Source organism: Leucoraja erinacea, chromosome 9 (genome assembly GCF_028641065.1).
Source record: "Leucoraja erinacea ecotype New England chromosome 9, Leri_hhj_1, whole genome shotgun sequence".
In the NCBI taxonomy this organism is placed as follows: domain Eukaryota; kingdom Metazoa; phylum Chordata; class Chondrichthyes; order Rajiformes; family Rajidae; genus Leucoraja; species Leucoraja erinaceus.
This window is the reverse complement of record NC_073385.1, coordinates 44,195,607-44,208,362: the sequence shown is the minus strand read 5'-3', so window position 1 is coordinate 44,208,362 and position 12,756 is coordinate 44,195,607. Positions and strand designations below refer to the sequence as shown.

Genomic DNA, 12,756 nt, shown 5'->3' with positions numbered 1-12,756 from the left:
GTATGAGAACAGCGGGTTGGTGATCTATGCAAAAACAATTTCACTGCAATGCACACGTGACAGTACAGCAGCATTGAACCAGTTAAACTTAATGTAATATGGTATACTATGTCTCAGGCTGTTCTTGAGGGCAATTAGAATATTTTCTGAAGAGGAATAACATAATTATATGGATATAAGTATATAAAAATGACAAGAATGCGGTTACAATTGATTCAGCTCACCTGCCCTTCTAGGTTGCAATTTCAGTGGAATTTCATGACCTCAGAATGGATGTCAGAAAGGTTTTACTTGACCTGGTCAGAAGGTACCAATGCCTCCAAAAACAGGATAAAACATTAGTCCTTCCTATTCTATTTTCTTGAGTAATGGATCTCCCATCACAGGGGACATATAATGATTCATTAGTGACCTGAATCTGCTTAATTTAAAATATTTTAGAAGTTGGAAGAATTATATTATTTTCTATCCTCTGCAAGTAGTACACTTTCTGTACATGGATGGCATTGAGAAGCCAGAGGATAATGCCGGTATGGTGATGCAACGGTAGAGTTGCTGCCTTACAGCACCAGAGACCCGGGTTCGATCCTGACTACGGGTGCTGTCTATACAGAGCTTGTTAATTCTCCAAGAAACCATGTGGGTTTTCTCCAGGTGTTCTGGTTTCCTCCCGTACTCCAAACATGTACAGGTTTGAAGTTTAATTGGCTTGGTAAAATTGGACATTGTCCCGAGCGTGCAGGGTAATGTTAGTGTGCGGGGATCACTGATTGGCGCACTCGGGGGGCCGAAGGGCATGTTTCCGCGCTGTATCTCTAAATTAAACTGAACTCAACTAAAAAAAAAAAAAGCTTCATAAGTCTGCAGTCTTTTCTGTTTTTGCAAACCGAGCCATTGCTTTGCTTTGGAATACTTTGTGCCAAGTTTTACTTTTTAATTTGCTTTCTTGGTCATTTTTGCAGGAGTTTCGGGCTTTTGAACTGCTGAGGAGTGGGCTGGATAGATCAAAATATTTATTGGTGAAAGAAGCAAAGATCATTGCCATGACATGTACTCACGCTGCCTTAAAACGACATGACCTGGTAGAGCTGGGCTTCAAGGTAAAGCATAATTGAATCTTTTAATACAGTAATTCGTGGAAGAGGCTCAAATATTTCAGAGCTGCTTATCTCTTGATACACGAACCATGCTGAATTTTAAAGCTGTTCCTTTGTACAAAATAATTTGTGCACTTAAAAAAACAAAAATGAATGCTGTACTCACTTATTTAGTTTAAATTGGTTCACAATTATACTTTAAATACAAAGCAGGCAGTGAAGAATGGTATTTAATTTATTTTTAGTCTGTTATCACATGCTATTCAATCTCAAATAAGTGATGCCAAGATGTTGCAGTATTTTTACTTATAAATGCTAAACTAAATTTGGATTTGTTTGGCATAAGCAAAGGATCGCCTGGAAAGATTCATTCTGTGAACTAATTGGATTTATTTCCCACATTTCATGAGTTATCCAAATAATATTATACATAATGTGGAATAACTCTAATGCCGCATGACATGTGTAATATGATAGACTTGACAGATGTTAAGGAGTTTGTCCAAGATATGATGTGGGCCAGCTTTGCCCATTAAATCTTACCCCTTGCAAGAGAAGCATTATTTAAAATCATTAATAACACAATAACGAGCAATTATCTGAGTATTTTTAAAGCGGCATAATGCTTGTCTTTGTGTAATTAGAATTCGAGGATTGTGTATTTATAACATCTGATTAAATGCAATATAGTTGTTCTAACACATTACTGTATTTCAGCAGTACAATCGACCAGATTCAATTAAATCTCCCAAATTAAATTCAATTGAATCTACCAAAGTTAGTTCTAGGGTAAGGGGGATTAAATTTGACAGCTTCTGAAGACAGATAATCAAAGGATTGTCACTCTTGATTACAGTGCATAAAGTGGGCCAACTCTTCGTAAAGAACTTGGTGTTTTTTGTTAACGTTTTATTCTATCTGCAGTACTTTCTGCAAGTATCTGCATTAAACATTCTTCCAAATAAATGTTATCTAATTTGGTCTGTACATTCTGGGCACTTTTCCACAATACACGTGCCTGTATTAGTTTGGCTTATTAGTAGATATGACCATTTTCTATCATATTTCTGTCGGGTAAATAACCTGGTTGCAATTGCAAACGTTCAGGCATGTTGCTGAGTCCTTCCTTCCACTCCCCATCTCTCCCTAACCAGTTTCCTGTCAGGATTTATGGCCATGGCATTGGTTTCCCAAATGATACTTTGCATTGTCAAATGTAATTTGGAAGTCTTGGTGAACTATGTTTTGTGGGGTTCCGCAGTTCGCTTGTGATATTACTTCCTCAGAATTGCCAAGAAAATTGGGTTCTTGGGATTTCCATCTTCTAAGTGCCAGATCACTGTTCCTTATTGATAGGACTTACAATCGCTAAAACATACTTATACATTCCAATGAATTACTTATTTGGTGTGGTGACGAGGTAGCTTTATGTGATTTAAGACGCTATTTGAAAAAAAAAACTCTTCTTTTGACAGTATGACAACATCCTGATGGAGGAAGCAGCACAGATTCTTGAGATTGAAACATTTATTCCACTACTACTACAGGTAATGTCTATGAGTGAAAGATTAACCACATCAGAGATTTAGTGTTGGAATTGACATTGGTCACCATGCAAAAACCTTGCATGTAGTCCTCAAATTCAATTTAGTGAGTTGTTAGACATAAAGAACTACTGATGCTCATTTACAAAAAAAGTGCTGGAAGACGTCAGCAGGTCAGTCAGCATTTCTGGAGAAGATGGATTGGTGATGTGGATAAGAAAGATATTAATTGACCGATTACTTAATGACTGGGGGAAAAACATGGACATTGATTATTTTGAAGTAGTAACTGAAGGTATGGGAAGTTCGTTGACTTAGAAGTTATTGGTATATTTTTATTCTCCGTAGAACCCTGAAGACGGTTTCAGTAGACTGAAGCGTTGGATTATGATAGGTGACCACCATCAGCTTCCACCAGTCATTAAGAACATGGCTTTCCAAAAGTATTCCAACATGGAGCAATCCCTATTCACACGTTTTGTTCGTTTGGGAGTTCCAACCGTGGATCTTGATGCACAAGGCAGAGCGAGAGCAAGGTAAAACCTTTTTTTAAACTCTGTTGTCTGGCGTCCATGGTTCCAGAGCTTTTCTGGATTATCAGTCTTGCCGAAACAACAGAGGTCACGGCCTCCAAGATGGAACCGATCACCAAGGAGCCGAGATACCAGCCCGCAAAGTCGGCCTCAAAAGTCGGCTGTGGGAACGGATCTGCCAGCTCTGGCAGGACCAGATTTCCAGAGCCCCAGTCGCAGGCAGCAAAACTGACCCGTCGATCTGCGTGGCTGTCTGATGAGGCCGAGATCAGCCGTCTCACCTGGCCTAGGCGCCACTTTTTTGGGGTGACCTCCAACGAAATGGGGAGATTTCAAGTGTGCTCTTATGATTTATATAAGTGTGCTCTAATAAGGTGGTGCCGGACCATCAGTTGCCAGAAAATGGGTGGTCGACCTGTATTTCGATTAATAACAGATAAGCTCTCTTGTAGAAACAAGGAACTACAGATGCTGGTTTGCCAAGGAAAGGCACAACATGCTGGAGTAACTCATCAGGTCGGGCAGCATCCCTGGGCAACACAGATAGGTGAAATTTTGGGATGGGATCCTTCATAAGACCTTTCTTTCCTGGTTTTGCCAAGGCACTGAGAGCTGAGCCAGTGTTCTTTGAATAGTGTCACCGGATTATGTACGCTTACCTGAAATGACAGCTCGGGCTATAATTAAATGGCCAGCCTGAAAAATGGTATCTTTAACACTGCATTAGTCTCTCAGAGTGGATGTCTAGATTACGTATTGGAATATCTACAGAATGATATCCACCTCAACTGTTTTTCACTGAACCAAAACCAAAAGATTTTTGGAAGAGTGGGAAAAAGCATTGCATTTAAAGATGTCTATTTATTCAAACATGTCAGATAATTATAGTATCTGCTTTGACAGCTTTCTCCATTTTATCCTCCATTCAGTTTGTGCAACCTCTATAACTGGCGTTATAAGAAACTCGGTAATCTGCCTCACGTCCAGAACCTACCTGAGTTTTGTGCTGCTAATGCCGGCTTAGTATATGACTTCCAGTTGATCAATGTGGAGGATTTCAATGGTATCGGTGAATCAGAACCAAATCCATACTTCTACCAGGTAAATGGTCGGCTTAATAATAACAAATATTGATGATCGATTTTTATATTCTATTGACTTTTCATCCCCAAATCGTCTCCATATAATGAAGTAATATGCAAGAATTTGAAAAATATTTTATGTGTGCACTTGAGCATTCATGTAATCGTCTAAGGTTTAGGTATTGTGAGCAGTGTGGGCCCCATATATGAGGAAGGATGTGCTGGCGTTGGATTGGGTCCAGAGGACGTTTATGAAAATGATTCCAGGAATGATTGGGTTAACATATGATGAGCGTTTGACGGCACTGGGTCTCTACTTGCAGAAGTTTACACGGTCGAGGCGGAACCTCATTGAAACTTACTAAATAGTGAAAGGCTTGGATAGAGTGAATGTAGAGAGGATGTTTCCATTAGTGAGAGAGTCAAAGGCCAAGCGCCCATAACCTCAGAATAAAAGGGTGTACCTTCAAAAGGAGATGAGAAGGGATTTCTGTAGCCAGAGGGTTGTGAATCTGTAGAATTCATTGCCACAGACAGCTGTGGATGCCAAGTCAATTGATATTTTTAAGGCAGTGGTTAACAATTCTTGATTAGTAAGTAAGGGCGTCAGAGGTTGTGGGGAGAAGGCAGGAAATGGGAAAGAGATCAGCCATGATTGAATGGCGGAGTAGGCTTAATGGGCCGAATGGCCTAATTCTGCTCCTATAATTAATGAACATGAAAAATCCATAGCCTGCTTTTCTGGAATTTAAATTGTTGCTCACATTTGACAGAATCTAGCCGAGGCTGAATATGCAGTAGCCCTTTTCATGTACATGCGCCTCTTGGGATATCCTGCAGAGAGAATTAGCATCTTGACAACGTACAACGGTCAGAAGCATTTGATTCGTGATGCCATCAATCAGCGTTGCGGTAGTAATCCTCTTATAGGTCGTCCAAGCAAGGTAAGAGCCCTCTTCGAACATTGTTATACAGCAGATTTACAACGATGCAGTAACATGTGATAATTTTCAACAAGATGTTGAACAATTGATTAGATGGAAGCTGTCTGACACAGAATGTAAAAAAACACACATTGGTTCAATTTTCCTTGACTGTTAATTCCCAATTTCAATCATCCCAGTTGAAGCCCCAGTTCCACAGAACTAAACGCGGGCTGGTGGGATTAGTGTGGATGGGGCCCCTTGGTTGGCATAGGCACGTTGGGCCGAAGGGCCTGTTTCCATGTTATTTGACTGACTATGACTAAGCATTGAGTGGAAAGGCCAACAAAAGAATTCTGGAAAGTATCTCATTGCGAGGGTGTCTCCTTGATGCTTTGCTAAGAATGATGCTGCGTCGGGGCCTATGAAGGTCAAGCATTGGGAGATATTCCACATTAATCTCAGCAAATTATTTACCTAAAAACTGTACAGTTTTGCAAATAAAAAGTTGCTAAATGTGGAATGAACAAATGCATTTAGCACATTAAGACTTCATTTTCTCAAGGAATCTGGATTTTTAGTTTGCTGTTTAGCAATAGTGATCCAAAATCTTTAGACTTTAGAGATACAGTGCCCTTTGGCCCACTGAGTCCACACCAAACAGCGAGTACACTAGCATTATCCTACACACTAGTGATAATTTACAATTTTTACTGAAGCCAATTAACCTACAAACCTGTATTTCTTTGGGGTATGGGAGGAAAGCGGAGTACCTGGAGAAAGCCCACGCGGACACAGGGAGAACATACAAATTCCCTACAGACAGCACCCATAGTCATGATCGAACCTGAGTCTCTGGCGCTGCGAGGCAGCAACTCTACCGCTGCACCTCTGTGTTTCCCTCGAGCTGCACAGAGCTTTTTATCATGTTATTTTTGCAAATACGGACCTCTGCCTTTCCTGAGAGTTCATTTAAATGTCAAAGGATTCTGAAATGTTTATGTTTTCTAATCGAAATAGAAAACCTTAAAATGACATTGAAAATTGTTGACTCTCAATCCTGCCCCCCAAGTTGTTATCTCAGAAGTGAGCAAGGTTTCTTTGTACTTCAAGGTGACCACAGTGGACAGATTCCAGGGGCAACAGAACGATTATATTATCCTCTCATTAGTACGAACTAAAGCTGTTGGACATCTGAGGTATGGTTTATGGCATTATCTTTATACGAATGGGTCAATGGTGCCTTATTTGTCTCATATGCAACTGCACAGTGAAATTATTTTTGCATATAGTACACATGTGGCAAATAAGAATACACATAAACACTAACGATTTGGAGTGGAATAAAAAATCTCTTAACTGTTACTTTCAGTTGCTGATCCTTTCTGCATATTTTGGGGTTTTTTTTCATTTAATCTGCTTGTGCGCCGCTTAGAATACTTGGAAACTAGTTTTCCGATAGCAGTTAATCTTAAAACAGAAGCTGTAGATCAACAGGAAATACTAAAAGTGCCACAGCTATTGGTGTATCTGCCAGTAACCTATGTAAATGAGAATAGACTATATTTGTTTAGAATAGATATATGTACATAGTAGCAGAATACAGTACTAGTTGTAAAATCATAATTACACATACTCTCCCACCACATTGTAGAAGAGTCCTGGTGTCATATTCAGAAGGAAATTTGGGAATCGTCTTGTTGATTTAGACACAAAAATATATTGACATGTGACACAAGAAGTGTACAATTTTTGATCACTTCTCTTGGTTAGTCTCTTGGTCTCTCCCACACATGCTCAAGTTGTCTTTGTCATATCAACATATGGGTGAGCCAAAGATTCCTCAGCTGGAAGGTACACAAAAATGCTGGAGAAACTCAGCGGGTGCAGCAGCATCTATGGAGTGAAGGAAATAGGCGACGTTTCGGGCCGAAACCCTGGGGTTGCCGGAAACAATGGTGTAACTCAACACGGTCAACCTCCTCAGCTGTCACATCAGATTAAATTTGTGGTCCAGATTCTTGCTCAACTCAATTTCAACTTCTTCATCTCACCCTGGTCCCTCCCTCCTGTCTCCCATCAGGTAAGAGTACAGAAGTGTGAAAATGCGCACCTCCAGATTCAAAAACAGTATCTTCCCAGCTGTTATCAGGCAACTGAACCATCCTATCAACAAATAGAATGCGGTCCTGAGCCACTATCTACCTCACTGGAGACCCTCGGATTAACTAATCGAACTTTACTGGACCTTATCTAGCACTAAACATTATTCCCTTTATCCTGTATCTGTACACTGGGGACTGCAAAATTCATGTATCGTCTTTCCGCTGATTGTTTAGCACACAACGAAAGCTTTTCACTGTACCGGGTACCTCTGTTCACATGACAATAAACTAAACTAAAACTAATTATGACCTCCCTGCCATTTACTGCCTCTGCTACTAAAATTCTTTCTCCTACCACTAAAATTCTGATCAATATCTTTGCTGCTCCTCCGTATTCTCCTCGCCACTCCTCACTTCCACCTAATAAACTGCATCCAGAAAACTGTGGTCCAAGTTCTCAAACTTGTACAGCCACTCCCATTCCATATCTTTCCTACTCCCGTGAAGACTTTAGTGTGTAAACTAGTATGAAAAGTGGTATAACTAGTATGAATGGGTAATCAATGGTCAGCGTGCACTTGGTGGGCAGAAGGGCCTTTTTTCCCATGCAGTGCCTCTAAACTAAACAGTGTTCTGATGCATTCAATTGGTAATATCCTATTTGAATGTAATTTCAGAAGCACAAAGTTTGTTTAGAGAGTTGTTTAGTCATGACGTTTAGCTAATTAAATTAACTACTAAATCATCATCAACTCCCAAATATTAATCCTTGTATGGTCAACGATAATGCTGTGTCATAGATTTCTGGTTGAGTTTGTGAATAAACATTGCTGCCTGATCGATACTTGCCAGCTTATAATTTTAGGCTTATTAATGGGAAATAAATGAGTGCTGAAATGACATAATTATTACTTGGTGATATTACTTATTGAAGATTTTTTTTTAATCTATAGCAAAAAGGGCTTTGTTGCAATAGTGTACATATTAACCATGGTCTTTTTTCTTATTTAGGGATGTTCGGCGATTAGTTGTTGCCATGTCGAGAGCCAGGCTCGGACTGTACATCTTTGCAAGAGCCTCGCTCTTCCGGAACTGCTTTGAGCTTACTCCAGCCTTTAATCAGCTTACAGCTCGGCCCCTCCAACTGCACATCGTACCATCCGAGTACCTCCCCACGGACAGAAGGGTAACTTTTCTTTAGACTTTAGATTCTCAGATGCTCAGAACCAAACGCAGGCAGGTGGGACTAACATAGATGGGGTTCCGTGGTTTGTATGGGAAAGTTGGGACCAAAGGCCTGTTTCCATGCTATGTGTATTCTATGACTAAGCATTGAGTGGAGTGGCCAACTGAGGAATCATGAAAGGTATCTCAATGTGAGAGTGTTCCCTTGATGCCTTGCTAAGAATGGCACTGGTTTGAGGCCTGTGAAGGCCATGCAAAGGGAGATATTCCCCATTAATCTCAACAAATACCTAAAAACTACAATTTTGCAAGGAAAAAGTTGCTAAATATGAAATGAACAAATGACATCCAGCTCATTAAGGCTTTGTTGTCTCAAAGAATGTGGATATTCTTTTGCAGTTTAACAAGTACACACTAGACTTTAGAGATACAGCTCAGAAACGGGCCCTTTGGCATTATCCTATACACGGGGAACAATTTACAGAAGCCAATTAACCTACAAACATGTACATATTAAGACTGTGGAAAGAAACCGGAGCACCTGGAGAAAACCCATGCAGTCACAGCAAGAACGTACAAAACTCCTTACAGACAGCACCCGTAGCCAGGATTGAACCCAGGCCTCTGACACTGTAAGGCATCAGCCGTGCCACTGTGCCACCCCTCTTTTGTGCTTTGGCTTATAACAGTGTTTTTACAATGATTCTGGTATGTTTTAACAGTACTTTTACAATGGTTGGTAATGTTTTTTTTAGAATGGCCATATACCAACCCATTTGATGCGAGTTATCAAAAACATGCCGGAGATGGCAAACTTTGTCTACAATATGTACATGCACATAATTCAGAGGATGCACCAATACAGACAGGTAAGCAGCTGCTTTATTTTGTTCTTGGCACCCAAATTTGCCCATTCATTTCCTTTTGTATGTCCACTTTCCTCAAATAGACTCAAATCTTCAAAGCCTTTTTCGAAGTTTTGTGTTAATATTTGTACGACCTTTTTATTAACTGCTATCTGATTTGGGCATGCTCGATCATGTTCTTGAAGTGTAGAAAACATTAAAACTACGTTAATTGTTGATTTATTGCGTGCTTTGTATAAGACAATAATTGCATTGAGGCATCTTGCTGGATAAAGACCTGGTAATTGTGCTTGGTATAGTCCTGTGGAGCCTTGGGTTACTTTAGTATGCTGAAGGTACAACATAAATAAAATATGTTATGTCATCTGGCTCGAAGCAGCTTTGATACACTGCCATTGGTAACAGATGATGGAATGTATTAATCATGAGAGTGCAAGGTTAAAATAACATTGTTTCATAAAACGTTGTTTACTTCAATATTCGTCTTATGAAGTTGAAATCAAATTTCCAGCAAATTAAGTGAGCAAAGTGTAATTTAGCAAACTTAGCAAAGTGTAATTTTGTGCTTTATACTAATAATTTCCCTGTTTGATTAAAAATTATTTCTGAGCAAGATTTTCCAATCAAATTTGCATATAATTAAATTATTCAGATAGCACTGTTAGTCTAGAATGACAAATCACTGTGGCACATTTGACCTTACAAGTGGCACATTATCAAACCTTTCACATTTTTCTTCTAAATATAAATATTAATTTATGGGAAATAATTTTATCAGAAAATGCATTTGCGATTATTGTTTTGGATGCTGCCTAAGAATAGAAACATAGAAACATAGAAATTAGGTGCAAGAGTAGGCCATTCGGCCCTTCGAGCCTGCACCACCATTCAATATGATCATGACTGATCATCCAACTCAGTATCCCGTACCTGCCTTCTCTCCATACCCCCTGATCCCCTTAGCCACAAGGGCCACATCTAACTCCCTCTTAAATATAGCCAATGAACTGGCCTCAACTACCCTCTGTGGCAGAGAGTTCCAGAGATTCACCACTCTGTGTGAAAAAAGTTCTTCTCATCTCGGTTTTAAAGGATTTCCCCCTTATCCTTAAGCTGTGACCCCTTGTCCTGGACTTCCCTAACATCGGGAACAATCTTCCTGCATCTAGCCTGTCCAACCCCTTAAGAATTTTGTAAGTTTCTATAAGATCCCCTCTCAATCTTCTAAATTCTAGAGAGTATAAACCAAGTCTATCCAGTCTTTCTTCATAAGACAGTCCTGACATCCCAGGAATCAGTCTCGTAAACCGTCTCTGCACTCCCTCTATGGCAATAATGTCCTTCCTCAGATTTGGAGACCAAAACTGTACGCAATACTCCAGGTGTGGTCTCACCAAGACCCTGTACAACTGCAGTAGAACCTCCCTGCTCCTATACTCAAATCCTTTTGCAATGAAAGCTAACATACCATTCACTTTCTTTACTGCCTGCTGCACCTGCATGCCTACCTTCAATGACTGGTGTACCATGACACCCAGGTCTCGCTGCATCTCCCCCTTTCCCAATCGGCCACCATTTAGATATTAGTCTGCTTTCCCGTTTTTGCCACCAAAATGGATAACCTAACATTTATCCAAATTATACTGCATCTGCCAAACATTTGCCCATTCACCCAGCCTATCCAAGTCACCTTGCAGTCTCCTAGCATCCTCCTCACAGCTAACACTGCCCCCCAGCTTAGTGTCATCCGCAAACTTGGAGATATTGCCTTCAATTCCCTCACCCAGATCATTAATATATATTGTAAATAGCTGGGGTCCCAGTACTGAGCCTTGGGGTACCCCACTAGTCACTGCCTGCCATTGTGAAAAGGACCCGTTTACTCCTACTCTTTGCTTCCTGTTTGCCAGCCAGTTCTCTATCCACATCAATACTGAACCCCCAATGCCTTGTGCTTTAAGTTTGTATACTAGAACTTTAGTAGAACTTTAGAGCTACAACGCGGAAACAGGCCCTTCAGCCCTCCGAGTCCGTGCCAACCAGCAATCAACCCATACACTAGCACTATCCTATACACTAGGGATGATTTACAATTTTACTGAAGCAGTTAACCTACAAACCTGTACGTCTTTGGAGTGTGGGAGGAAACCGGAGCACCCGGAGAAAACCCACGCAGTCACAGGAAGAACGTACAAACTCTGTACAGACTGCACGAGTAGTTAGGATCAAACCCAGGTCTCTGGAGCTCTATGACAGCAACTCTACCGCTATGCCACTGTGCTGCCTCTGTGCCACCCCAAAGAAGTTTAATATACGATTGTTAAAATAAAGTTAAATGTTATTGATATTGGAAATTAAGTAAAAACAACCAATCCTCAGAATTCCCAGCAACCGTGCTGAGGGAAGGAAAGCAGTACCCCGTTCAAGAGTTGTCATAAGAGTACAAACATTCACTAAATATAATTGCTTTTACATTTGCAGCCGGTACTTCTTCCACCAGCCCCCAAGTCAATAAAAGAGCCTGATCCAGCTCCAGTCATTGAGAATGTGGAAGAGGTTGAAGAATCTGTTCCCGAAAGTAAAGATGAAGAGACACCTGTGGAAGAACATCGACAGATGCCTGAGCATCCTGGCAGAGACAGTGATAGTGAGGGCAACGATGATGAAGAAGAAGAAGAAAAACAAGAAGAAAAAGAGAAAGAAGAGAAAGAAGAAGGAGGAGAAAAAGATAAAGAAGAAAAAGAAAAAGATGAAAAAGAAAAAGAAAAAGATAAAGAAGAAAAAGATAAAGAAGAAAAAGAAAAAGAAAGCTAATTTAGTTCAAATATTGGACCTTAGTTCTGACATTTCTGTGCAAGTAGCCAGTATACGTGCTTAGAATATCAGTCATCATTCACAATAATCCTGTGACTACCTGTTTTATTTTCTAGTAATGTGGGATTTAACATTCTATCTTGTATTGCCAGTTGCATGTAAATTAATTTTATAGAACGCCATACCAAATGTTATAATCCACAAGATTTTCAGAATGAAAATGTCATGAATGAAATCTAGTATGGGTTCAAAACTAGACTGGAGTGAATTTTGCTAAAAAATAGATTTCTGGATTGTATCCAATCAATATGACAACTTCTCTTTATTCTTTCTCTTCACTGCTCACTGACCCACCGTGCATTCCCAGATTTTAAATGTTTTAAGAAAACAAACTCAGTACATTTAAATAAAGTGTCTGGAATGGAGCCTTCTAATCTTCCCTTCTGAAGAAGAGAATTATGCTGCTTTTTTAAATTTTCCATTAAAATGCTGAAACTTCAGTTTAAACTTGGCTTTGCTAAATTCCAAAATAATTGTGAACCAGTGAGAAGTTTTGATGAAGGCACACTATTTGTTTTGTGGTCCTGCCATATAGGACTGTGAATGA

General features: G+C 39.9%; 1 protein-coding gene across 4 annotated transcripts in view; it reads left to right on the top strand.

Moving 5' to 3' along the window:
* The window catches only part of aqr (aquarius intron-binding spliceosomal factor), a 69,871-nt gene extending 57,297 nt beyond the window's left edge, over positions 1-12,574 (top strand). For all 4 annotated transcript variants that reach the window (XM_055640690.1, XM_055640691.1, XM_055640692.1 and 1 more), the window contains exons 28-36: positions 963-1,100; positions 2,573-2,644; positions 2,990-3,177; positions 4,104-4,275; positions 5,030-5,200; positions 6,293-6,378; positions 8,296-8,470; positions 9,225-9,338; positions 11,817-12,574. In XM_055640690.1, coding sequence (XP_055496665.1) covers positions 963-1,100; positions 2,573-2,644; positions 2,990-3,177; positions 4,104-4,275; positions 5,030-5,200; positions 6,293-6,378; positions 8,296-8,470; positions 9,225-9,338; positions 11,817-12,149 — 1,449 coding nt within the window. In that variant the 3' untranslated portion in view covers positions 12,150-12,574. The remainder of the gene's footprint in view (positions 1-962; positions 1,101-2,572; positions 2,645-2,989; positions 3,178-4,103; positions 4,276-5,029; positions 5,201-6,292; positions 6,379-8,295; positions 8,471-9,224; positions 9,339-11,816) is intronic.
* The last annotated feature ends 182 nt before the right edge of the window (positions 12,575-12,756 follow it).